The sequence below is a fragment of the Salvelinus fontinalis genome, chromosome 6, assembly GCF_029448725.1.
Source record: "Salvelinus fontinalis isolate EN_2023a chromosome 6, ASM2944872v1, whole genome shotgun sequence".
NCBI lineage: Eukaryota > Metazoa > Chordata > Actinopteri > Salmoniformes > Salmonidae > Salvelinus > Salvelinus fontinalis.
This window is the reverse complement of record NC_074670.1, coordinates 17,019,870-17,047,357: the sequence shown is the minus strand read 5'-3', so window position 1 is coordinate 17,047,357 and position 27,488 is coordinate 17,019,870. Positions and strand designations below refer to the sequence as shown.

Below are 27,488 nucleotides of genomic sequence, written 5' to 3'. Positions count from 1 at the left end.
TGTATTTTTGTGCATTCAAATTGCCAATCGATAAAATGCAATTGTGTTCTTTGTCCATAGTTTATGCCTGCTCATACCATAACCCCACAGCCACCATGGAACAGTCTGTTCACAATGTTGACATTAGCAAACTGCTCACCCACACAATGCCATTACACATGGACTATGGCTGTGAGGCCGGTTGGACGTACTGCCAAATTCTCTAAAGCGACATTGGAGGCTGTTTATGGCAAAGCAATTAACATATTATTTGCTAACAGCTCTGGTGGATATTCCTGCAGTCAGCATGCCAATTGCATACTCCCTTCAAAACTTGAGATGTCTGTGGCATTTTGTTGTGTGACAAAACTGCACCTTTTGGAGTTTTGCCAGCGCAAGGCAAACCTGTGTAATGATCATGCTGTTTAATCAGCTTCTTGATATGCCACACCTGTCAGGTGGATGGATTATCTTGGCAAAGGAGAAATGCTCACTAACAGGGATGTAAACAAATGTGTGTACACAATTTGAGAGAAATAAGCTTTATGTGCGTATTGAACATTTCTGGGATCTTTTATTTCAGCTCATGAATCATGGGACCAAGATTTTACATGTTGCATTTGTATTTTAGTTCAGTGTAATTCCAGTCCCGGAGGGCTAAAACACTTCTGGTTTTCATCCTCTCCTAATAAGGGACTGGTTCAGACCTGGGACACCAGGTGAGTGCAATTAACTACCAAGTAGAAACAAAAAACAGAAGTGTATCAGCCCTCCAGGACCAGAGTCAAATAGCCCTGAGAGTCTGTAGCAGCCATATACAAACAACACTCTGAGCAGAGTTCCAGTAACAGGTGTTTATTGGTAGTACTGCATACACAGAGTATCTCCCCTCTCAGGACAAATACCCATATTCAGGTAGTTCAGTCAGTTACTAATACTCACTACATCCCCTCCATGAAAAATGTCCTTCCACACCAAAATAATAACTTTGATTGTAGTACAAAAGATCAAAGCTATAAGAGTCATATCTGGTGAAATAAAAAAACGATTTGTTAAAGCTCTTTAATGTCCTTTCATACACTTGATTAGAGCCTGGCATCTACATTAACATTACAAATCCACTTTGTAAAAAGAAAAGTGAAATGGACCATTTTCAATAATAACACTATGGTTATAGCACCGTTGAAATGTAGAAAAAGGCAACTTGAACTGTCCTAGCTAGCTAGCCACGGTTACTGTAGGTGACCACGTTTGTAGTGTCACATGAGTATGTATATGTTTCTACTGACAGACACACAAATACATGAACTCACCCATGCTTTGTCAGTTTACCTCACAAACATGAACTCTAAAGACAGACTATCAGATGCTCATGCTCACCTCTCACTCATAACTAACAGATGTTTTGCACATTCAATGTCCAGGAAAGTCAAAGCATATTCTAATTATTTCCCCTCTTACCTATATTTAACCCCCTTCTCTTCATCTAGTCTCTAAAATTATTGATGTTTATGATAAAAATCAACCCCTATTCCCCCCCCCCTTTCAGTCTTGGTCTCAGGCTTGAATGTCACTAATACAAGTCTTTAGTGTGGGTCCCAGTTTGAAGTTCATTGGAACCCCTCTTCCTCCTCCCTCCCTCCTTCCCCCGTCAGTCTCGTAGGCTGTTGATGAAGGCACAGATCTTGAGGGCGGGTCCTAGTTTGATGTTCATGGTGGAGATGAGGTGTTCTTCTCTGAGTAGCAGCAGGGCCTGTCCGTCAATCTCCTGGGACAGGAACTGGGCAGCCAGCTCCTCACAACCTGGGAGGGGAGGAGAGAGAGTGAATACGCTATGAAAAGGGACTGCTCGCTAGGAATGAACATCAACCTAAAATACACTTTGGCATGGGTTATGGGCAAACCAGAACTCTTGGTTTCTTTGATCTAATTCAAGGTTACCTAAACTAGGGTCCTGGGGCCCCCCTGGATACACATTTAGGTTTTTGCCCAAGCACTACGAAGCTGATTCAAATAAGCAACTCATCATCAAGCTTTAATTATTTGAATCAGCTGTGTAGTGCTAGGGAAAACCCCAAAACGTGCCCCCAGGATCGAGTTTGGGAAACCCTGTTCTAATTGACCAGTTGGCCATGGGTTCCATTTTTACAGATTCCCCTATGAAGACTCTTTATGCATTGTTTACTTCATTGACTGTTAATGAATGAGTACTGACCTTGTAGTGAAGAGATGAACCTGCAGACCTCCTCCACACCCCAATGGGCGGGGCTCCCAGACAGGAAGTTGGCCTCGTCCAATGGGAGGCTGCCTTGAGCGGAGTCGTCCAAATGGGGATCACAGTGGGCGGGCCTAGGGTAGGAGAGGGAGGAGCTAGGGGAAAGTGATGGGGAATCTTCCTCCTCCTCCTCTCCGTCACAGCTGGACACGTCCTCCGAGCGACTTGACTCAGAACGACACTACAGCCAATCATAGAGAGAAGAGCGTCATACATGTAGGCCTGCAGTTTAAATATGGTACTGGAACTGACCCTGTATGTATGTATGTATGTATGTATGTATATTATACATACACACTGAAGAAAACTATAAACGCAACATGCAACAATTTAATTGATTTTACTGAGTTACAGTTCATATGAGGAAATCAGTCAATTGAAATAACTTCATTAGGCCCTAATCTATGGATTTCCCTACTGGGAGTACAGATATGCATCTTTTGGTCACAGATAGCAAAAAAAAAAAAAAAATGGCCCCAGGATCTCATCACTGTATTTTTGTGAATTCAAATTGCCATCAATAAAATGTAATTGTGTTCGTTGTCCGTAGCTTATGCCTGCCCACACCATAACCCCACCATGGGGCACTCTGGTCACAATGTTGACATCAGCTAACCGCTCGCCCACACGACACCATGTGGTCTGCGGTTGTGAGGCCGGTTGGACGTACTGCCAAATTCTCTAAAACAAAGTTGGAGGTGGTTTATGGTAGAGAAATGAATATGAAATTATCTGGAAACAGTTCTGGTGGACATTTCTGCAATCAGCATGCCAATTGCATGCTCCCTCAAAACTTGTGACATCTATTGTGTTGTGTGACAAAACGGAACATTTTAGAGTGGCCTTTTATTGTCCCCAGCACAAAGTGCACCTGTGTAATGATCATGCTGTTTAATCAGCTTCTTGACATGCCACACCTGTCAGGTGGATGGATTATCTTGGCAAAGGAGAAATGCTCACTAACAGGAATATAAACAAATGTGTGCAAAGAATTTGAGAGAAATAAGCTTTTTGAGGGTATGGAAAGTTTCTGGGATCTTTTATTTCAGCTCATGAAACATGGGACCAACACTTTACATGTTGCGTTTATATTTTTGTTCAGTATAGTATGCTTACTTACTTTATCATGTTCTTCTATCTGGTGTGTTTCAGTTCTACCTTGTTATTTTTAGTATTACATTGTTATTGATTACTGCAGTGTTGGGTGGGTTAGAGCTGGTTAGAAATTAATTTCACTGTACTTGTGTATGTGACATTCAAACTTGAAACAGGAGGAGAGTAAACAACAACAACATTTCTATTGCATTGACTCTTTCATGGATCAGAAACATCCCCTTTACCTCCTTGACAGGCAAATGTCTGCCGGCTATTTTAGCGCAGGCGATCTCCGAGCTACTCCTGCGAGGACCCCTGCGTCTGACGATGCTGTCTGGGGGAACGGGAGGACCAGGCGGCCGTGCAGAAGCTCGCCCCCTACTGACCTGGAAGTGGTGACTGCAGCTCACATTATATCTGGAGGAGAGTGGACAAAGCAAGTAATAACAAGGAGTCAATACTGTTGGCTGCACCCAGGACAAAAATGTGATGTCAACAGTGCTGACTTTAAAGTGTAGATCTGTTCTGGTCAGAGAGGTGTGTGATATAGTGAGAAGACAGGTGAGGTGGCTAGGGTACCTCTTAGCACAGGTCTTGGAGCAGAACCTCTTGGAGCCCCTGAACTGGCTAGCTGGAGCCAAGCTCTCACAGTACTCACACTTCAACACTGGTGAGGAGAGAGTCAGACTGTTAGTGCAGAGATGACTAGGGGTCAGAGGAGGCTGGTGGGAGGAGCTATAGGAGGACGGGCTCATTGTAATGGCTGGAATGGAATAAATGTAAAGTTGTCAAACACATTACAATGATTCCGTTCTCTTATAGGTCCTCCCACCAGCCTCCTAAGCTAGGGATGACAACTACTGTACAGAATCAAGCTATAGTACTGCAACATATCCCAGACAACTGGATCAGAGGCAGAATCAAGCTATAGTACTGCAACATCTCCCAGACAACTGGATCAGAGGCAGAATCAAGCTATAGTACTGCAACATCTCCCAGACAACTGGATCAGAGGCAGAATCAAGCTATAGTACTGCAACATATCCCAGACAACTGGATCAGAGGCAGAATCAAGCTTATAGTACTGCAACATCTCCCAGACAACTGGATCAGAGGCAGAATCAAGCTATAGTACTGCAACATCTCCCAGACAACTGAATCAGAGGCAGAATCAAGCTATAGTACTGCAACATCTCCCAGACAACTGAATCAGAGGCAGAATCAAGCTATAGTACTGCAACATCTCCCAGACAACTGAATCAGAGGCAGAATCAAGCTATAGTACTGCAACATCTCACAGACAACTGGATCAGAGGCAGAATCAAGCTATAGTACTGCAACATCTCCCAGACAACTGGATCAGAGGCAGAATCAAGCTATAGTACTGCAACATCTCACAGACAACTGGATTAGAGGCAGAATCAAGCTATAGTACTGCAACATCTCCCAGACAACTGGATCAGAGGCAGAATCAAGCTATAGTACTGCAACATCTCCCAGACAACTGGATTAGAGGCAGAATCAAGCTATAGTACTGCAACATATCCCAGACAACTGGATCAGAGGCAGAATCAAGCTATAGTACTGCAACATCTCCCAGACAACTGGATTAGAGGCAGAATCAAGCTATAGTACTGCAACATCTCCCAGACAACTGGATCAGAGGCAGAATCAAGCTATAGTACTGCAACATCTCCCAGACAACTGGATCAGAGGCAGAATCAAGCTATAGTATTGCAACATCTCCCAGGCAACTGGATTAGAGGCAGAATCAAGCTATAGTACTGCAACATCTCCCAGACAACTGGATCAGAGGCAGAATCAAGCTATAGTACTGCAACATCTCCCAGACAACTGGATCAGAGGCAGAATCAAGCTATAGTATTGCAACATCTCCCAGGCAACTGGATTAGAGGCAGAATCAAATCAAAATAAAGGCTGGTGCATCAGTCAGCTGGTATGGAGTGTATTCTTTAAGGAAGGTAGAAGATATACCACCCACTAACCTGCAGGGCCTCCATTGTCAGCCTGTTGAACACCCATGGCTAGAGGCTCCTTCACTGGCCCAGTCACCTGTCAATCAATGTCAAGTTTGGGTGTTAGGGAAGGATATGTTCTGGCCCTAAAGCAAAGTTCTGTGCAAACAAAACCACATATCCTCTCCTGATCCATGGTAAGCAGGTAGCTAGGTGCTAGCCAGGTATGTGAACTCACAGGGAAAGGCTCAGCTCCCTCCTGGATGACAAAACCCTCTATGAGGTGGGTGAGGACCTGAGGTTTGACCACCGCCTGGGGCAGAGGGGCTCTGTCTCCCTGACCCCCCACCCCCCGAGACAGGGGCAGAGGCAGAGACAGGGTGGGGGGTGAGGAGAAGGCTGGCACCACTTTAGGAGCTGGAGAAAAGGAGAGAGAGGAAGTGAGGGAACCAGGGTAGAAAAGAGTGTGGGTGAAATGTCAGAGTTTTTACACTATTCATTCAAAAAACAAACATGAATCTAAGTTTTACAATTTAACCTTAAATCCTTGTATCATTAATCGCCAAACTTAGATAGGATTCAACTAAACAAGAACATACATTATGTCTTCAGACATCTTACCTGAGTCCAACGTGGGGGCAGGAGATAGAGGGGCAGAATCTCTCATTGGTGGACAGCAAAGTTGGGAAAGTTCGACTGCCATCTCATTGGTTGCATCAGTTTCCGACTTCCTCTTCAGTGAGCCAATGGCAGGCTTTGCCTGATGCAACAGGAAGAGACAAGTTTTGATTAACACACACACACACACACACACATCCCAACTCTTTTAGTTTCTAAGAGGGTTACCGTGGTGTTCCCTCCAGTAGAGGCTATAGCGGTGCCGTTGTCCTGGGGGCAGCAGCTTCGGGCCTGTGCCAAAGCCTGGGAGTTTCCTACTGAGCCCTGCCTGGCTCCCACCAGCTGGACTGGGACATGGGGCGGGTGATGGCCCCCCGTGTTGGGCGGGGCCGGGAGGATAGGTGGAGGGTGGCGTGGGGGCAGCTGCACAGGTAAGCGGTGACCCTGTGAGGTTTTGGGCTGTATGTGCACAGGGCCAGAGCTGTGGCTCACCTTGTCCATGTTAGTGTTGGACTGCTGCAGTGGCTGCACCACCAAGGTCTGGGTGTTGACGTTAGTTTTGGGGGCGACTGAACCTATGGGGTAGCCCTGGGAGGAAGTAGGAACGTTGGAGGTGGGGACTAGGATGTGCGTTACCGTGGCAGCAGGGGTAACCGTGGTTACCGCCCGGGCCTGACAAAGGCCTGAGGGGGAGAGGAGGAGCTGGGAGAGAGGGAGCGTGAGAGAGGGGGAGGAGGAGGCGGGAACTGAGGTGGCAGCGGTTGGGGCCATATTCAGCTGGTTTCCAGTCTTGACATTTATACTGGGGAGAGCAGTGGGATGAGTGTAGCTAGTCAGTTTGTTGGCCATTTGTTGCTGTTGCTGCTGGGGTTGTATCTGCTGCTGGGTGTTCTGAGAGAACTGCTGCTGTTGCTGCTGAGGATGCTGTTGTTGTTGTTGACTAAAAGAATAGTTGGCTGATAGAGGGAGAGAGAGAGTTTAAAGCATGTTTAAAGTTGGAATGAGAGACAGACAGTTCTTTGCATCTTAGTGGCACACAAATTGATAAAGAATTGTGTCTGCATATTGGAGGCAAAGATAAGTCCTTTCACCTGCGTCTCTCCTGTCTGGAAATTCAGTCTTCACTGCGGCCACTCTGGGAGTGGAGATACAGTGTAGAGCCAGGTTCTGCACCTGAGAGAGTAAGTAGAGGGAGAGAGAAAATAAGGCAAACAATTAGAAACAATATTATCTGTGCAAAATCTTAATTGCAGATAAAAGTTGACTGAAAAAAAAAATCGCTTCTCACAACAGGAAGTGGTTACTACCTGGTCATTGTCGGATTGGGCATTGGAGGTGGGATGGACTTCCTGTTGCTGCTGTTGTTGCTGAGGCTGTTGCTGTGCAACTGTCGCTACAGCAGCCGTTGCTGTGCCACCAGGCATGAAGATGAGCTGGGAGGCTGCGAGGGGTGCCCTGAGGGAGCGGTTGACCTGTGGGCTCATAGGTCAGAGGTTATTGAATATAAAGAGGCTCCTTCTCAATTGACAAAAAAAAGTATTCCCCTCGTTCAACTCACTCTCAGGTACATCTGGCCCTGTCCAGCTGAGTTCCCACCCAGCAGCACTGATTGGCTGAGAGCTGATGATGTCACTGATGTGGCAGGGCCGAGGGGGCGGGTATTGGTCATGGTCCCTCCCCCAGAGGCAGTGCTCAGATTGACCTGTGACAAGAGGGAAAATGTTGACGCTGCCATATGTGAGGAATCTCAAAGAAAGCTAAGAAACTGCAATTAAGGATAACAACGTTTGCCATATTTTAGTTGAAATATTGACTGTGAAACTTACAGTGGTGGTTGCTTGGGACACACTGTGGTTGGGAGAGTTGGACTGGCGACTAGCAGCGAGGGTGGCCTGAAAGAGAAACACAAAATGAAAGAGGTCAAGAGAAAGTAAAAACTTTGAACGTTGTGACAGTGCAGTGCATTCCTCTGCTTAGTGTTATTACCTGTTATGTAAGGGATAACTATTGACGGGTGATGCGTTCTATGGAAAATAATGAATGACGTGGAAGGTGTGTTCCACGATGCGCTAGCGAAGTGACCTTCCACGGGGTTGCATTATTTTCCAGAGAACGCAAAATCCTGAGCTGATTATCCCTTTTATACCATGGCTATAATTGAACACATTTACTGCTAGACATGTGTTCATTTGCCGGTAGAAATGTGTTCAACATCCACTGAAGTAGCTAGCAAGTTTACTAGATAGCTACAGTTGTCTTAGTAAACAAACAGACTTGCTAGTTTAGCTAACCAAAACGTCATACCTAGCTTGCTACTATGAACATCGAATTCAACAATACCAATGCTTTCAATTGAACTTTTTCTTTCAAAAGCAGCTCAAACAGAACATGCAAGAACGAACTACAGCCATTGAATTCTACTGTGTGTTATAGGGAAATAATGCATGCTCTAGAATGCCATTCAAGCCCATCAGAAACAAGTATTCAACAATGCCATGGTATAAATCAAATCTAATTTTATTTGTCACATACACATGGTTAGCAGATGTTAATGCGAGTGTAGCGAAATGCTTGTGCTTCTAGTTCCGACAATGCAGTAATATCCAACGAGTAATCTTATCTATCAATTTCACAACAACTACCTTATACACACAAGTGTAAAGAAATTAAGAATATGTACATAAAAATATATGAATGAGTAATGGTACAGAACGGCATAAGCAAGATGCAGTAGATGGTATCGAGTACAGTATATACATATGAGATGAGTAATGTAGGGTATGTAAACATATAAAAGTGGCATTGTTTAAAGTGGCTAGTGATACATGTATTACCTCAAGATGGCAAGATGCAGTAGATGGTATAGAGTACAGTATATACATATGAGATGAGTAATGTAGGGTATGTAAACATATAAAAGTGGCATTGTTTAAAGTGGCTAGTGATACATGTATTACCTCAAGATGGCAAGATGCAGTAGATGGTATAGAGTACAGTATATACATATGAAATGAGTAATGTAGGGTATGTATACATTATATGAAGTGGCATTGTTTAAAGTGGCCAGTGATACATTTTTCCATCAATTTTTTCCATTGTTAAAAAGTGGCTGGAGTTGAGTCAGTATGTTGGCAGCAGCCACTCAATGTTAGTGGTGGCTGTATAATAGTGTTATTAACTGTTGTGCTACCAGTTATTGTGTAATTACCTGTTGTGTTAAGTTATTGTGTTATTACCTGTTCTGTGACCTTTCATTGTGTTACTAACTGTTGCGCTACCTGTTATTGTGTTATTACCTATTGTGTTACATGTTATTATTGTGTTATTACCTGTTCTGTTACGTTATTGTGTTATTACCTGTTCTATTACCTTTCATTTTGTTATTAACTGTTGTGCTACCTGTTATTGTGTTATTACCTGTTGTGTTACATGTTATTATTGTGTTATTACCTGTTCTGTGACCTTTCATTGTGTTATTAGCTGTTGTGTTACCTGTTAGTGTGTTATTACCTGTTCTGTGACCTTTCATTGTGTTATTAGCTGTTGTGCTACCCGTTATTATTGTGTTATTATTACCTGTTGCACAGCAGCCAGGTTGTGAAGCTGCTGGGCACTGTTGATTTGCTGCTGCAGCATGAGCTGCTGGAAGTACTGGGCTGCGTTCGGCTGTCTCTGCAGCGCCTGAAGGGCCTAGAGAGTACAAATCACCACCATCATCCTCAACATCATATTCATTAAGATCAACATCATATTGATTAAGATTAACATCACTTCATTGTTCAAATACACACAAGGTCCAAGGGAAATTTGACTTCCGCTTTTAACCCAACCACTACGAAAGACACACATGTATTTTTTGGAGAGGTGCGGGGGGCTGCGACACTGGGCGCCCGGGGAGCTGTTGTTGTGGGGGCTTAAGTGCCTTGCTCCAGGGCACAACTGCAGGCAATGGCATCTAGGATTTGTTACCAGCAACCCTCCAGTATGCACATGGTCTTCTTGACTGGCCATTCCTAGGCAAGGATAGTTGTTCACCATTGTTTACCTTTATTTAACTAGGCAAGTCAGTTAAGAACACATTCTTATTTTCAATGACGGCCTAGGAGCAGTGGGTTAACTGCCTTGTTCAGGGGCAGAACGACAGATTTGTACCTTGTCAGCTCGAGGATTTGAACTTGCAACCTTTCGGTTACTAGCCCAACGCTCTAACCACTAGGCTACCCTGCCGCCCCACATTCAGTGCAGACAGTCACCCTATTATCAAAGATAATGATTCACGCAGCAGGCTTTTTAAAATAAATTCACCTGCACAGCTTGCCTCTCATACAGAGACATGTGGGCTATCTGGGGAGGGCGGGTGTTCCCAGCAGACGAAGCATTCCCATTGGTAGAGCCCGTGTTCTGGTCATCACCTGCATCCATGCTCTCTGCACAAAACACAAATGTCAATCAAATCATGCACAAATTTCTTACAGTACTGTCGAATCATTATTTTTTTCAATCTTATATGAAAATATATACCATAACAATTGCAAAGTAATTGTATTACCTAGAAATCTATATTCTCAGTATCACACATTTGACCTCAATAGACCCCTACCTAGTTATCACGTTATAATCTAGTCTATAAATTAACTGGCCATAACTGCTAAAGCTATATATTGCTGTATGTTTTTGCAGTTGCTATTCTTAGCTGGCGAATGCAATGGGTGAAATTGTCATTAGCGGTAGGAGGCCGGCTGGCTGTCAACAACATGATCGATGACCGAGAGGGATGCAGCCAGAAGGGAACAAGGACGTTTAAAACGTTAAAATAGACATTCAAAATTAAGGACAGCCAATTGCGTTTTGATATCAGCTAGCTATATGATTTACTTTCAATGACTGGCAATGTTGAATTCGAACAAAAACTAGGCGAGATCATTGCAGCAACAGTGCATATGGCTAACGTTAGCATAGCTAGCTATTAAGCTAGAGATAGATAATAAGTTAACCGCAAGACTTTGTGAAATCTTTCTCTTACCTCAATCTCCTGGACCTTTATTTTTACTTTTTTAATATAAAATCCAGCTTTTATCCGTAAACGTTTTAACGCATTTGCTTTTGGAAGGAATCTTTGGTGATGTTTTTCAGATTATTGTGTGAAGCAAACAACGATGAGGCAGATGAGAAAAATCCCGCCCCTTCTCTTTCTTTACCGTTCCTTTCCGGCGCCAAAAATTACGTCATTGAGATGCATCAGAGACAGAACAGTAGGCCAATCCAATTATTGCAAGAACTGCGAGCTCTTTAAATTTTAGGTATCCAAATACCTTAGAAAATGTGGTAGTAATCTTGCTAAGACCAGAAGAGCTGAGGAGGAAAAGGTGATCATTAAGATAACGTCCCTTACTCAGAGGTCCCCAGCAGCCCTCTCAGGGAGGAGAAGATGGAACTGATCGAGTTACAAAATTAACTGGATAATATACACTGCTCAAAAAAATAAAGGGAACACTTAAACAACACAATGTAACTCCAAGTCAATCACACTTCTGTGAAATCAAACTGTCCACTTAGGAAGCAACACTGATTGACAATAAATTTCACATGCTGTTGTGCAAATGGAATAGACAAAAGGTGGAAATTATAGGCAATTAGTAAGACACCCCCAAAAAAGGAATGGTTCTGCAGGGGGTGACCACACACCACTTCTCAGTTCCTATGCTTCCTGGCTGATGTTTTGGTCACTTTTGAATGCTGGCGGTGCTTTCACTCTAGTGGTAGCATGAGACGGAGTCTACAACCCACACAAGTGGCTCAGGTAGTGCAGCTCATCCAGGATGGCACATCAATGCGAGCTGTGGCAAAAAGGTTTGTTGTGTCTGTCAGCGTAGTGTCCAGAGCATGGAGGCGCTACCAGGAGACAGGCCAGTACATCAGGAGACGTGGAGGAGGCCGTAGGAGGGTAACAACCCAGCAGCAGGACCGCTACCTCCGCCTTTGTGCAAGCAGGTGCACTGCCAGAGCCCTGCAAAATGACCTCCAGCAGGCCACAAATGTGCATCTATCCCATCAAAGTTTAAGAGATTATAGAGTCTGTCAAACATCTAAAGAACAATAAATCACCAGGTGTTGATGGAATTACATCAGAATTTTACAAATTATTTTCTGAACAAGTAGCTCCCTTCCTATTTGAAGTCTTTTTAGAGAGTATTAAAAACAATGTTCTCCCTCCTACAATGAGTCAGGGGTTAATAACACAATACCTAAGCCTAAAAAATAAGTGCTGCTCATCGATAACTGGCATCCAATTTGTCTTCTTAATAATAACTATAAGATATTAGGCTTACCACTTGCAAAAAGAATTAAAGAAGTCCTGGATGCAATTATTGATGAAACTCAGTCTGGCTTTAAGAGGAACAGACATATTTCTAACAATATCAGACTAGTATTAGACATACTTGATTACTCAGACCTAATAACTGAGGATAGCTTCATATTATTTTTAGATTTTTATAAAGCATTTGACATAGTAAAGCATCAGTTCCTCTTCCATTCCCTTGAGAGACTTGGCTTTGGGGATTTTTTCTGTAAGGCTATTAAGACACTCTATACAAATGGTAACAGCTCTATCAAATTGAAATATGGCACCTCACCTAGATTTGAGTTAAAGAGAGGAATTAGGCAAGGTTGTCCTATCTCTCCGTACCTGTTTTTATTGATCACCCAACTTCTTACAAATTCTTTAAATAATAGTCCTGTACAAGGTATTTCCATAGCTGGTAAATAAATTATTATAAGCCAGCTGGCTGACGATACTACACTTTTTCTGAAAGATGCTAACCAAATTCCCATATCGATCAATGTGATACAATCCTTTTCCAAAGCGTCTGGTCTATATCTTAACATTAATAAATGTGAACTCATGGCTGTCAAAGATTGTGACACCTTCATATTATCGTTTTCCAGGAAAATAACTTACATATTTAGGCATAACCATTACAAAAGATCAGATGTCTAGAGGCTAACTAAATTTTAACCCTCTTATTAAAAAACCCCAGAAGAAGCTAAATCAATGGCTACAGAGGGACTTATCTCTAAAAGGAAGAGTCCTAATAACCAAGGCTGAAGGTATCTCTAGACTAACATATGGCGCTCTATCTTTATATCTTGACAGTAAAATAAGCAAGGAGATAGACCAGATGCTTTTCAACTTTCTGTGGAGAAACCGTACCCATTACATTAGGAAAAATGTTGTAATGAACACTTATGAGAATGGTGGGCTGAATTTTCTGGACTTTACTACCTTAAATAATACTTTTTAAGATAAATTGGATAAAACAATTCCTAAGAAGACCCACTTCTATGTGGAATTTTATTTCTCATCATGTCTTCTCTACTTTTGGTGGCCTTAACTTCATGTTGGTTTGCAATTATAGTATTGGCAAAGTTCCAGTGAAACTTTCTGCTTTTCATCAGCAGGTTTTCTTGTCATGGTCCTTAATTTATAAGCATAATTTTTCTCCACACAGATATTATATATGGAATAATCAGGATATATTGTATAAAAATAGTTATTTGTTTTTAGAATATTGGTACCGAAATAATATCCTATTGGTGAGCCAACTGGTAAATGCAGAGGGTCTTTTACTCAGTTATAAGGGATTCTTATCACTTTACAAGGTCCCTGTAACACCTAAAGATTTTCCAATTGTTTTAGACGCCATTCCCTCAGGGATTGCTCTGTTATTCAGGAACGTGTCAAGACCTGACCCTCAGAACCTACCTTCCGTTGACCCTGTTGACTCATCAGTAGGAAAGATTTGTTTCTTTTTTGGTCCATTCAACAACAGAGCGATACGAACCTTGTTTCAGCAGGATGTTGTATCTATCTAAACCTTCTGTCACGCCTTATTGGAATGGATTTATTGATAATATCTGTTGGGAAAAAGTTTGGATGTTGCCACACACATACCTAATTGTTAACAAAATGAAGTTTCCTTTAAAATTATTCATAAATATTATCCTGCCAACCACTATATGAAGAAGTTTGAGGAAAACATCAACTCAAATTGCTCCTTTTGTAATGACCACCCAGAAACAGTGTTGCATCTTTTTTGGCATTGTATTCATGTAAGAAAACTGTGGCAAAACATCAGTAGATTTATCATTGAACACATTTATGAAGATCTTACACTATTGTGGAGAGATGTACTGCTTGGATTCTTTACCTATGATAGAAATAAGCTGAAACATTTTTATGGCATTAATTTCATTATTCTTTTGGCCGGATAGTCTTGAATGAATCGAGACTACGGATAGTCTTGAATGAATCGTGAATAATGAGTCAAAAAGTTAGACGCACAAATAGCATACCCCCAAGACATGCTAACATCTCACACCATGACAATAAGAGGGGAGGTTAGCATTTTTTTTTGGTGGTGGGGGGGGGGGGGGGGGTTGATATTTGTGCGTCTGTAACTTTCTAAATCATCATTATTCAAAATTCATACAGGACTATCCGAAATCATGGTAGTATCCACATTAATGTAGAAGTGTTTAGAGACATATCCTATTATTATTTACAATAAAAGTGACTCCAAAATGACACAATACATTATTTAGCATTCATTTCTATTGGGCATAAAATGATCAGAAACACAACCAAAACAAACAGAAAATGCATCTAACAAGTTTGTAGAGTCACAAGCTTGATGTAATCATTGCGTGCTAGGAATATGGGACCAAATACTAAACCTTTGACTACTTTAATACACATAAATGAATTTGTCCCAATACTTTAGGTCTCCTAAAAGGGGGGACTATGTACAAAAGTGTGGTAATTTCTAAACGGTTCACCAATATAGATGAAAATACCCTCAAATTAAACCTGACAGTCTGCACTTTATTGTATCATTTCAAATCCAAAGTGCTGGAGCCAAATAGAAAAATGATCACTGTCCCAATACTTTTGAAAATCACTCCTTTTTATACTTGTGTGTCAGTAAAGTTTATTGTTTTGCCTACCTATTTCAGTGATTAAGAAGGTCTACTTTGCTGTTTTATACAACATAAAAGGGAAAAATGTGTAATCTTTATAATTTCAGCCAGTAGTTTTGAAAGTAGAGCTCACGAGCAAAAACAGGTCCCCGAGAATAACGTCATCCCTTTCGAATGGTATTTTACGTCCTGCAAAATTATTTTTTCCTGCAAATCATGTGACGTTACAAATTCCAATTTCTACGATATGTAATACATTTGTAACTGCTTTGGGGCCCATTCAATATCTTTAACTGCTCTGGAAAAAGATTGATGTATGTTTTGTGTTTCTTTTATTTGTAGTCATTGTTGCTGATAGAGGCATTTTTATCAGAAAGGATGAAATTTCTTTTTTTTGTATCAATAGGTCCACACCACTTTACATTGGGAGTTGCCTGTTTTAGGCATATGCCAATGATTACACCACTGTCATGGAGAAAAGAAACTGACAAGAGTGAGAGAGGATATTGTGAAATAGTGGGCTGGCAGATCCCAATCTTCTCTACTTTGAGGTTTGTCTGATTGTGAGTCACTTCATCAAACTGGTCTTTCTTTTTATTTTCCATTTCCATCCACTACAGAGGCTAGAGTTTCTGACTGTAACTCTGGCCAACATGACAGGCTTCCACATTAGATCGTAGCTTTGGCAGAGGAGGAAGAATGGGAAACAGAGGAGTGAAGGAGCGACAGACAAGGGGAAAAGGAGGTAGTGCCAAAGGAAGTGAGGAATTAAGATATCCAGTTAAGGGGAAGAGGGGGAATAGGGCAGAAAAATGTGCTCTAGGTCAGGAAAATATTGGAGGAGAAGGTGCAAAGACCGGTGTTGGAAAGGGGGGAGGCAGAGTAGGAGCAGCATGGAGTAAATACAGAGAGGGGGAAGATGCAGGCGCAAGAACAGAGCTAGTAATCAAATCAGTTATAAGTGTCACAAATGGAACAAATGGAAAAGAAAATGTTAGAGAGAATGGAAAGGTCGAAGGGATAGAAAATGGAGAAGAACTCAAAGTAAGGGACAGAGGTCCAGGGAGACGAGGGAGAGGAGGAAGGGTGACTGCAAATACAGACGGTCTAGGCCAGGGAGATGTAGAACTGAAGATAGACAAGAGAGGAAGAGTGAACAGAGGGGTGGGTGGGAGAAGTAATGGAGGTTTGGGTGTAAGAGGTGGAGGGAGAGATGGATTGGGAGGAGGGAGTGAGAATGAGGTAGGACAGAGTGGAGATGTTGAAGCAGGAGATAGCGCTGTGGTTGGTGGAAGACCAGGAGAAGACTCACATCTAACCCAGCAGGACTACCTCCAGCTGATGAAATCACTGAGCGTCAGGTTCCCTGAAGGTGTCCTGACCCCACAGGTGATTGAGCTGGCTAACATGGAGAGCAGCATCCAGGATGCCCAGGCCATCATCCCAGACCTGGAACACTTTAACATCCGGTTCAAAGCCGTTCCTCGACTGGGCTGCCGGGAGGTTAAACACTTTCTGGCCATGAAAAGGGACAGCCAGGTCCTTCAAATCACAAAACTCCTCTTCTTTGACCAAGAGGATGATGAAGAACAGCGTAGGAAACACTGGAGGGGGAACAAGACCAACACAGGCCGAGGTTTCAGGCTGAGGAATAGGTACATGGGTGATACGGCTGTCCCAACACCAGCTATGTACACCAGTGCCACCAGGAGTTGGGCTAGGTTGGAGGTGTGTGGGTGGGGGGGGTGTCTTCGATAGTGACTAAAGGAACCAGAGTGAATGTGAAAGACATTGAGAGCAAAGAGTATTGTGACGAGTCAGTGTTTTGGAGGAACGGAGTGTCACCCGGGCCTCGGAGGTTCAATATGTTCTTCCAGAATGAAGCAGACGAGTTGGAAATGCTCAAGTTCTTTCATGAGCTGGGAGAGGGCAGGTCAGGTGGAACCAGGACAGCATCATACACCAAAGGCAACAAGGTGGAGTATGGATTCCTCAGCGGAAGGTTGGACTTCCTGGCCCAAATCCAGACGGACAATTCTGAAAAAAAAAACGGAAAAGCCGCTGAAAAGAAGAACCGTGAACAGCTCGTGATCGAATGCAAAAGCATGGTTGCCAACATGGTCGGGAAACTGGTCACTACAATTCCCAACAGTAACCAGTACAGCTACCAGGTCCAGACCTACATGTACATTCTGAATAGGGAGGGGGAGGTAGAAAAGTGTTCTCAGATGAAGAGAGCAGTGATGATTGTGAGACACTACCACCAGGGAGGGGACCCTCCCAGGGACTTCCACTGGAGTTACCTGCAGATAGAGCCCTCTGTCCAGGCTGAGATAGACAAGCTGAGGGCCCTACTCCAGGTGGAGGTGTTGGCTTGCTACTTAGCCCTCCTCAACCTCATCTTCCAGAGGGAAACTAAACCTCAATAACTGTGATTTTTATTATTAATTAGGTAGTATGATTATGTCTAGTCTATGACTTATTAAACTGGAAAGAAAATAATAAATTAAGATTATCTAGATCATGTTTATATACTGGGTGGTTCAAGCCCAGAATGCTGATTGGCTGAAAGCTGTGGTATATCAGACCGTATACTACTGGTATGACAAAAAAAAAAATACACTTTTTACTGTTCTAATTACATTGGTAACTAGTTTATAATAGCAATAAGGCACCTTGGGATTTTTGTGGTGCAGTATTTGACCAACATACCACAGCTAAGGGCTGTATTCAGGCACTCTGCGTTGTGCCGTGCATTAGAACAGCCCTTAGCAGTGATATATTGGACATAAAATCACACCCCCTCAGGCCTTATTGCTTAAATATAAATCATATTTTTCAGTACATACAGAGAGCAGTTAAAAAATATATTTATTATGTTTTACATTGTTTTGCTTAGGGTGTTAATTGCCCCTGCAAACACGCCAGCACACTAAAACTTGTCATACATGAGAATCAGAACTGTAATAAAACACTTAATTCATATTTAATTTGATGAAAAAGCGCAAAACAAACTAAGCAAATTCTCTTTTACTCTTCTGCAAGTACAAATAGCACCACAAACTAAAGCCAAAGTCAGAACTGACCAAATCCATTGAACCCAGACCTGGTTAAGTTCTGATCCATTTCGCCACATCTCATCGGGGCCTGTTGTCCTGGGTCAGGTCTAACTAATGCCATCTTTCAGGTCTTGATTGAACTAAGCGAGTGCCATGGGCTAAGTTTTTTTGTTCTTAAAACACCACAAAGAAGCAAAAACTAAATTTTAAAAAACATTCACCCACATGTCACAGATAGTACATGTGTATTTTTCATGATTATATAAATTACTTAAGTTCCTCCATTTTACTGGTGTTACACACAAAGTGCCTTCTGAAGGACCTGTTCAATCACAGCATTATATTACAAAATCGTCATCAATGTCCTCAGTATCATTAATACTGCGTTCATAACCAAGTGAGAAGGTGGCATTTACCACATATGACTGGGAAAAACCCACTTGAACACCGTTCCAACTGGTAATTACTAGTGGGGAACTTGTCTATCATCCCTGAGCTCTGACTTCTCCCTCATGGTGACCTCTGACGTCACCGATAAGAAAATTACCTCGATAACAGCATTTCTGGCTGTTAAATGCAACTAAGTATTATTTATAAAAAGCAATATGTTAATATGGTTTTTGAACACTAATTTGTTGACAAGCGTGAAAGCTGTACTTTTAATTTACAGTTGATGCCACTTGTTGGCCATTAGCCAATCAGCGTTTCCCAACAAATTCAAAGAACGTAAAACATATCCAAATGGTATTTACGACTTCCCAACTGGTAATTACCACCTTCCCACTTGGTAATGAACACAGCATAATAGTAGGCTACTACTCAGTACCATGGTTTGGGGTCAATGCCATTTCAATTTTGTCAACAGAATTAAAATGTAATTGGTTCCAACCCTACTCTTCAAATAGCTAAGGAAAAGATATATCGGGTCAGAAGTACATTTTGGTCAAGGCCCAGTCAGCATCCTACTCTAAAATAGCAACAGAGTAAATGTGTATGTCTAGCAGTGCATTGGTTGAAATGGCTCTGTACTGTAGTCCAACTTAATTTGAAGGCCGTTATTCAATATTTTTACCCATTCGTAAAATGTAGGCTAAGTGATATTGTGTTTATTTCTTTCTTAACAATAGTAAACATATCTAACCGTTTTAAATGTAATCCATTTATTACAATGACCTGTAAGCATATAAATCGTGATATTTACAAAAGCCTGCTTTATCACTTACTGTGATATTACTATGTAAAAATTATTCTAAGCAATGTATAAGCAGACCTTCAAATAAAGTGTGACCTATGAGTCAGTACACAGCCATCAGCTACCGAAACAAACTGGATGGGAGTGTTAGAAACTGTTCCTATGGTTGCATTGTCAGCACTAACACGTCAGTCATGTAGAAAGGCCTTACGGTTTCCACTAGATAACACAGTCAAAGTCAAAATTGGCTCTATCGTGAAAATTCATGAAAACAAAAATTGTGCTTTTGGTCTCAATTTAAAGGTCAGGGTTAGGCATCAGGTCATCAGTTTGGTTAAGGTCAGTTAGGTTTAAAAGAAATTGTAGAAATAGGTGGGGTTCATGACTGTGGCTGCATTAACTAGTAACAACACCTTGTATTGTGCCAGCTGAACCAGATGTAACAGAGTCCGTTTGAGACGTCACTCAACATCCAGAGGTGGCCACTCCAGGTCATGAAAGGGAAAAAAAGAGTATCCAGGTTTTTGTTGTCACCTCCAAATAATGACGCCTGGGCCATGCAAACCAGGGCAGGTGACTTACCATCTAATATAACAAACTAAGTGTTTAGGAGTCATAGATGTCACAAATCCTCCAGCCTTCCATAAACTGGTGTGCCCACCTCTAAACTCATCCCTGAAACTGTCAAAATGAACTAGGATGACGTTGCGGCTAGACACTGAACTGAGGTCAGTTTTATGTTTCTCCGGACTTGGAGAGAATAAGTGATGATCCTAGATCTGTGCCTAAGGGCAATATCTATCCGAAGCGTCAAAAGCATCACGTGGGATAGATCCCTCCCACTACTGACATCAGATCACATGGGAAGCAAGTGGTCATCCCTCTCTTCTGGCTCCTCCTCTGGCTCTGTGGACACACCCCTGTATGTGGGAGGTTCCTCTTCAGGGCCCTGTGTCCTACACACGACATTACAGCCATCCTGAGGGTGAGGGAGAGAGAGTGAGAGTTATGACTGACCAGCCAATCCCAGCCCTCAAAAGAACAGCTAAGTGCCCTGAAGTAACGCATAATTGTGGCTTTCAACATAGACCCTGAATCCCAAATCAACCCATATACCCTCCTTCAACCGACCCCGAATCAACCCATATACCCTTCTTTAACAGACCCTAAATCCACAAATCAACCCATATACCCTCCTTCAACATAGACCATGAATCCCAAAATCAACCCATATATCCTCCAACAGACACTGAATCCCAAATCAACCTAAACATCTTCCAACCTAAACACTCGTAGGGGATAGGGTTTGGGATTGTACCAGAGAGATATGTGACGTCCATAGTCTCACGTCAGATAGTTCAGTGCAGACAGCCGTTGCGTTATCTGATAACTCGCAAACACTCATGGCATAGCTAGAAAGAAGCTAAAACATGTTACCAAGGTGACATCGTCCACTAAACCCCCCTTTCATCCTCAAAAGAGTCAGAGTTAATCTGTCCAAAAACAATAAACCTGTAGCTAATATTGATGTTTTTTCATGAGCAAATCTTCATTAGCTAAGTATTTTGTGGTGGTAGAATCAGTATTTATGAAATGTGCACAGACATTTGCTAGCTAGCTCGTGTCTGCTTACTGAACCAGTCTCAAATCAATCCATTTGAAATGAAAGGCAGGAATGCTTACAACACCAGTTCACACATTCCATGCTGAATACTCCCTCTAGCTAGCGCAGTGAAGTTCCAGCTAATGGACAAATTCGTTTTCATGATATCTGTTCTGCCGTGATTAGCGCGGCGAGTTCTACAGCACAGATGACTGCTATCTGCGACATTATCGAGTTGGCCAAATGTTCCAAAGTAGCGAGGCACAGTGCCGTCTGTCCGAATCAGATACATGCTGATTTCTGAGAACAGTCCCAGAACTTTGCTGCCGTAGTTCATCAACAAGCTGGCAAACTAGATACTGTATGGCCATTCAAACAAGCTTGCACTGGGCTGCTAGCCGGAGCAAGTTTGCTCAGCTGACCGAGCAGGATTTGCCATAGTAGCCAGCATTTCATCGCTACCAAGAGAGGAGTGATTTTCAGAATTAGCTTCTAGTGTTAGGCGGATGAACAAAATCTAGATTTTTTTCGATTAGGTCCACGTCCTATAAGACAGATCAGTTGAGGGACGAGCTTCACGTAGTAGTGACGCCACCTGACGTGAGACAGTGATGTGACTTCTACAAACACTCACCGCTGCCAGGTTGCCAACCTGCGTCCAGAAGACATAGTTGGGGAACTGCTGCAACCCTTTGGCCCCAACAATCAACCGCTGGTAGAGGAATCCACAAATGAGGTACACTGACAAGAGGACGAACCCACTGGGACAGAGGAATGAATAAAACAAATGTCAAATCCCCAGTTGGAAACCCATCCCATTAACTGACATATGAACAAACATCACAATGATTCACAGTGATAATTATTTTGGTGTTCTGCTGTGTTAAGCATTGAGGAAATAAAAGACCATTATTATAATGAATACCAATAAATATGTAAATATGATCCGTTTTGCTTGATCTTGCAGCTTTGTTTGGGAAAAGTCTGAGTATTTCTGTAGTCACTGGAATGTGTGTAATCAGGAAGGATGCATAATCTTAGTACTAACATTATGAGTATTATGGAACCTGCACTGAGCTGGGATGGCAGAGCAGGACAGACCGCACTGGAGTCCAGTTCAAACAGATAGAAACAGTCCGTGTTCCTCTCCCTCTCCTCCAACACCACTTCCAGCTTCCCCTAAGAGATACATGGGGAGAGTGAGAGAAATAGAGGAAGACAGAGGTTTGAGCAAGAGGGGATGTAGAGAGGTGTGCATCAGGGAGAGAGGGAGAGAGGCATGACAAATCACCACACCACAGTGATTTATAGACATTGAAGAATACGGACCAAACCCTCCCTCCCTCTCTCACACCATTTCCACTCCTCTGTTGCAGGAGATCATGACGATGGCCTTCCTCATCTCCTTGGAACAGTGGGTGTCATACTTTGTGCCGTTGCTGTAGATCAACATCACCCAGTCACCTGTAGGGGGTGATGGGTAGCAGAGAACGAGAGAAAGAGCGAGCGAGAGAGAAAGGGCATCACTATATCTGGTCATGCTAGAGCTGACTTACAGAGATACTATAATATAACATACTGATACGACCGCCACATGACTTTTTCAAAAGAAAAGATATAGAACCTGGACATTCTTACTTCCTCCGATAGCCTGTGTTGCAGTGTACAGGCCAAGCACGGTCTCAAGTTTTTTCTCGGTATGGTCGATCTGAACGAGTCCCGCTCCTACCGTTTTCCCCACATCCCCACACACCTGGAACTGGTATGTGTAGCTCTCCATATTGCTTGTCGTATCCACAGAGAAACTGTAACCAAGGGAACCGTGAAAAAAAAACGAGGTAACGTTACCTTGTATAAGTGTTACGTGTGATGTTACATGAGTGATGTACACTAAAAGTAACACTCTGGAAAATGAAAACTAAGGGAGTTACCAAGCTCAATGTGGAGTTACCAAGCTCAATGTGGCCTCATGACTGCTGAACAATAACCCTTTTATACCATCATGCAAAGCTAATTTCTGTGACAGCTGACAAAGTATAATTTCATCTCCACAAGCAATGGACGTCAGTGTGCGTGGTCTTACTTTTTTGCTGATAAACACTTGCTTTGATACCCCTCACCTGGTAAAGCAATAGGATATACCACAGATATTTATATCATTTCTAAAATGGTCATTCCTTACGTCTTGTTAGTGAGCGGTTCTAGAAGACTGAGGACCTTCCGTTCTGCCGGGGACTCAGAGAACAGCTTACACCGCTTGGTGTCGTCACTGGCCTGGCCTCCACACACCAACAAGACCAGCTGAACAGCCAGAACTAACAGCCGCACAGACGTTGCTGTGTGTGGGGGTGACATGGACACCTGGGGGAAATATATAATGGTACACAATTAAAATATTATACTTAGTAAGGCTTATTTGGGGTTTCACTGCATGACTGATTCATTGCCTAACCAATTCATTTGACAGACACTGATAAAAGCATTAAACAAGTGCTGCACTTTTAACGTTGTAGGACTATTGAGAAAAAACACCTGCCTTGTGATATTTACAATGATTGTACAAAACATTAGGAACATGTGCTCTTCCCATTACATACTGACGAGGTGAACGCTATGATATTGATGTCCCTTATTGATGTCACCTGTTAAATCCACTTCAAATCAATATAGATGGAGGGGATAAGACAGGTTAATGAAGGATTTTTAAGCACATGGATTGTGCCATTCAGAGAGTGAATGGGCAAGACAAGATTTAAGTGCCTTTGAAGGGGGTATGGTAGTACCGGTTTGAGTGTGTCAACAACTGCAACGCTGCTGGGTTTTTCCACGCTCAACAGTTCTGTGTGTATGTTAGTAAAACGTTTACTGTTGACAGGAGAACAAGAGGAGACAATAGGACGAGGTGGATAATTGTATAATAAGGTAGATTTATTCAAGTGTAAAGATATTAGGCAAAGCGTGCGGCACGGCTCTTTCTGATTTGTATGAAATCGTCCGGAAAGAGAAAGTTTCAAGACTAGTACAGTATTATATAGACAATAAGCAAAGTAGGTAGATCTGCGAGCCTGGCCTTCCGATTGGTCGATCTGGGTCTTGGGTAGTCCTGAACAGGCCTGGTGTCCACGTTCCATTGGTTCCTGAGACAGTTCTTTGTCCTGAGCCCCAAGCATGTGTTGGGAGTGTTCTGTGGTTATTATGGGGGAGGGGAATTATGTGTGTCTGTAGTCGGTGTCTTAATAAGTCCAGCATATGTCCAGAGAAATGAGGAGTATGTGTATTTTTGTATAAAATATGGCTTATGTTGAAATGTAGTTATTACTAGTTTTCAGTCTCTATTACAATTCCTTACATGTATCATGAATGGTCCATCACCCAAAAGGACATCCAGCCAACTTCACACAACTGCGGGAAGCACTGGAGTCAACATGGGCCAGCATCCCTGTGGAACGCTTTCGACATCTTGTAGAGTCATGCCCCCAATGAATTGAGGCTGTTCTGAGAAGGGGGGTGCAACTCAATATTTGGAAGGTGTCCTATTGTTTTGTGCACTGTCACTATTTCTATGATTCCTAAGACAGAGACACATCTCATGAGCAAGTAGGCCTACCAAGATATAACTACTACAGCGAGTCAGACCATATAAACTCTGACTGGTAAAATGACGCAGCAAAGCTGCTTTCAAAAATGGTGCGTTCAAGAGAACTGGGAACTCGGAAAAATACCAAGTCAAATCATGACATCAGTGATCTACAACTCGGAAAGTCGGAGCTCTAGAAAAAGGCCCCAGTTGTAGTTCCCGAGTTGGAATTAGGAGGACAGTTTAAAAAAAATAACGATCAGAGCTCGTTTCTTCCCCTCAGTTCCCAGCTGTCTCGAACGCTCAGAAGTTGGACATTTCCGAGTTCACTGTTGTTTTAAACGCGGCATCACATCTGTTTGCAGGAGGAAATGAAACTATCCCGCCATCTTGACTTGCACATCCCTGACCTAAGGTGCATTCAGGATGGTTTCTGCAACGTTCCGTGAGCACTCAAGGCAAAACTGTCGAAGATAAACTGAACACCGTGGTAGATGCCGTAAATCATTGCGAAATAGATGATAAAGCCGTAATTAACAAGCAGCTGTCATGCAACATTTGAAAATTTGTAGAACGTTAACTTACGCATCCTGAATCCACCCCTAGCCGTGGCTGATACTGTAACACGAACAACTTTTAGACATACCTTCATTCCGAAAAGATGTCGCCAGCTATTCCGAAGTGTAGGTTGGGTTAGGTTGAAATGGCTACAACCTAGCTGATCAAGTAGCTAGCAAAAGCAAGCTAAATTGGACACTGTGTCCTCTGTTTTGTCTTGCAAATGCAACAGACTAACACCTGGTAATCAATTTCGATCACGCACAATTACGAAATAATGTTCGTTAACATTCCGCTATAAAATGTACTTTAAAGTAAACGATTTATGCTATAAAATCATTATACCGCGTCTAGCGTTACTTTGTGAGATGCGGAAGTGGAACTAAACAAGGAAACGCATGTGACGAGCAAAGACTTAACTAAACCAAGATAGACCATAGCTTGTCGTTTCAAATGGTATCAAATGAGTCTTAGTGTGCAGAACAAGCAAGGAGGCGGGCAGAGCCAAGCACGCGCTAGCGATATCCTATTGGCGAGTTCTAGTATACATCTGCATATTTACGTTAGGGAACGCCCACTGAAGTGCGTGTGTGCAATAACTCAATTGCTTTTGCACTCCTAAACAGCGCGATTAAATAAAAAGAATTGAACAAGGTACCACGTTCATCTGTACAAACAAGAGTATAAACAAACAATAGTATAAAGTATAAACACCATGGGACCACGCAGCCGACATACCGCTCAGGAAGTAGACGCGTTCTGTCTCCTTGAGATGAACGTACTTTGGTGCGAAAAGTGAAAATCAATCCCAGAACAACAGCAACGCACCATGTGAAGATGCTGGAGGAAACAGGTACAAAAGTATCTGTTACGTTTGTATTTGAGTGTGTGTGTTTCAGGAGATGGCATCCTGAAATTCTCCCCAAGCAGCTGATTGGTCGGCCCCAATTGATGATTGAAGAGCTGACCCCGCCCCCTCGTCAAGACGCAGCTGTCTCCAATTACCAATGCCTTCTGAAGCTATCAAAGCCAGTGTTCTGTTGTTCAGGAGAGAGAGATGATAGGCAGGCATGGATCATTGCTGAGAGAGGAGGTTGATGGTTATAGCATGTTGGCCGTTGCTATGTACTGTGTTAGTTGTTGCTGGGAGCAGTTGGTATGTTCTGTGTGAGATTGTTACTCAGATAGAGCTTATTTGATGTCCTTTGTTTCTTAGTTTGTTTCAGATATTGTTTGATATTCTGTTTCATTTGTTCCCAGGGGGGAAGAGGAAGGCACCTAGGGAGGGCTTAGGCAAGAGGCCCGTGGGCATACAATGACCCGTAGTATATTCACTGTCTAGGCACACTAGGTAAGACCTGGGCGGACCACCCCCTGTATTTTGGTTAGTGCACCAGGGGGTGCTAAGTTAGTTAAGTAGTGGGTAGGCAGGTTAGATAGGAGAGGGGGAGCTTTGATATTTACTTTCTTTGCTTTGGTTCTGTCCAGCCCCTTTTCCCCATATTACTGTGTAAAGGAAATAAATCCTAATAAGTGGTCAATTCTGCCTTTTGTCGTCCTTTCTCACACCTACAGTTCATACCTCTTTCACTTCGCGGGGAGTTGAGTTGTAGCAGGGTGTTGCGTTCCCTCTTCAGAGGCGTGCGTAACAGTATCTATATCCATAGTAAAACGAGTCCTATATCGACATAACCTGAAAGGCCGCTCAGCAAGGAAGAAGCCACTGCTCCAAAACCGCCATAAAAAAGCCAGACTACGGTTCGCAACTGCACATGGGGACAAAGATCGTACTTTTTGGAGAAATGTCCTCTGGTCTGATGAAACAAAAATAGAACTGTTTGGCCATAATGACCATCGTTATGTTTGGAAGAAAAAGGGGGAGGTTTGCAAGCCGACGAACACTATCCCAACCGTGAAGCACGGGGGTGGCAGCATCATGTTGTGGGGGTGCTTTGCTGCAGGAGGGACTGGTGCACTTCACAAAATAGATGGCATCATGAGGAAAGGAAAATGATGTGGATATATTGAAGCAACATCTCAAGACATCAGTTACCGGCTGTCACAATCTCTGTACATTCAGCACAAACCCCTCTGGATGTAGCACTCAACAGTGCATCCCACTTGTAAACCAGCTGTTTTGTCTTGATGATCTTCTTTATCAAAGCTACCGCAACGCTTTTCCATTTCAAACAACATGCTCTCTTTCTCCTGATTCCTCGTTTCCCTTGCTGTGAAGCAGCACAGTAGTGGTCATGTTCCTCCTTTGACGGTTTCACAACCCTGTCAGCTGATTTGGGAATTTGTAGTTGGGAAGTTCTTGATAAGTGTGGAATTGGAATTGAAACGCTCGCCATTCTCTCGTGTTTTCCCATTACTTTAGCCAGTGTAAATCTGTGAAACGGCAGTGATGGCTACAGCAATGCACAGCTTCAAATCAAATTTTATTTGTCAAATGTGCCGAATACAACAGGTGTTGTTCACCTTACAGTGAAATACTTACAAGCCCTTAACCAACAATGCAGTTTTAAGAAAAATAACTGTTAAGTAAAAAACTAAAGTAACAAATAATTAAAGAGC

At 42.6% G+C, this 27,488-nt stretch overlaps 2 protein-coding genes across 3 annotated transcripts; both read right to left on the bottom strand.

The window, feature by feature from the left end:
* Positions 1-818: 818 nt before the first annotated feature.
* Positions 819-11,145, bottom strand: LOC129857194 (polyhomeotic-like protein 1). The gene is made up of 15 exons (XM_055925208.1): positions 10,967-11,145; positions 10,249-10,370; positions 9,520-9,633; positions 7,770-7,835; positions 7,502-7,645; positions 7,251-7,415; positions 7,035-7,116; positions 6,172-6,899; positions 5,947-6,085; positions 5,564-5,742; positions 5,356-5,422; positions 3,929-4,016; positions 3,595-3,766; positions 2,195-2,435; positions 819-1,782 (listed from the first exon to the last, which is right to left on the bottom strand). The coding sequence occupies exons 2-15, from the start codon at positions 10,363-10,365 to the stop codon at positions 1,631-1,633; spliced, it is 2,454 nt and encodes an 817-aa protein (XP_055781183.1). The 5' UTR covers positions 10,366-10,370; positions 10,967-11,145; the 3' UTR covers positions 819-1,630.
* Positions 11,146-14,028: 2,883 nt separating this feature from the next.
* On the bottom strand, positions 14,029-25,752 carry LOC129857193 (cation-dependent mannose-6-phosphate receptor-like). 2 transcript variants are annotated; one of them, XM_055925207.1, is made up of 8 exons: positions 25,650-25,752; positions 22,959-23,137; positions 22,415-22,581; positions 22,131-22,240; positions 21,825-21,955; positions 21,411-21,537; positions 20,024-20,152; positions 14,029-16,959 (listed from the first exon to the last, which is right to left on the bottom strand). In XM_055925207.1, exons 2-7 carry the CDS (start codon positions 23,129-23,131, stop codon positions 20,030-20,032), a joined length of 831 nt encoding a protein of 276 aa, XP_055781182.1. In that variant the 5' UTR covers positions 23,132-23,137; positions 25,650-25,752; the 3' UTR covers positions 14,029-16,959; positions 20,024-20,029. The 2 variants fall into 2 exon arrangements, with proteins under 2 accessions (XP_055781182.1, XP_055781180.1); XM_055925205.1 differs by lacking the exon at positions 25,650-25,752 and adding an exon at positions 25,000-25,392.
* Between the last annotated feature and the right edge of the window lie 1,736 nt (positions 25,753-27,488).

What these genes read in the sequence shown, in the direction of transcription:
- LOC129857193 (XM_055925205.1), bottom strand. An exon ending in GAACCGCTCACTAACAAGAC is followed by an intron (nt 22,582 to 22,958) that starts GTAAGGAATGAC and finishes CCTTGGTTACAG; the next exon opens with TTTCTCTGTGGATACGACAA. An exon ending in GGTTCCATAATACTCATAAT is followed by an intron (nt 21,538 to 21,824) that starts GTTAGTACTAAG and finishes CCTCTGTCCCAG; the next exon opens with TGGGTTCGTCCTCTTGTCAG.
- LOC129857194 (XM_055925208.1), bottom strand. Translation starts at nt 10,365, where the DNA reads ATGGATGCAGGTGATGACCAGAACACGGGCTCTACCAATGGGAATGCT. An exon ending in ATGAGAGGCAAGCTGTGCAG is followed by an intron (nt 9,634 to 10,248) that starts GTGAATTTATTT and finishes TGTACTCTCTAG; the next exon opens with GCCCTTCAGGCGCTGCAGAG. An exon ending in TGCCCCCACGTTGGACTCAG is followed by an intron (nt 5,743 to 5,946) that starts GTAAGATGTCTG and finishes CCTTTTCTCCAG; the next exon opens with CTCCTAAAGTGGTGCCAGCC.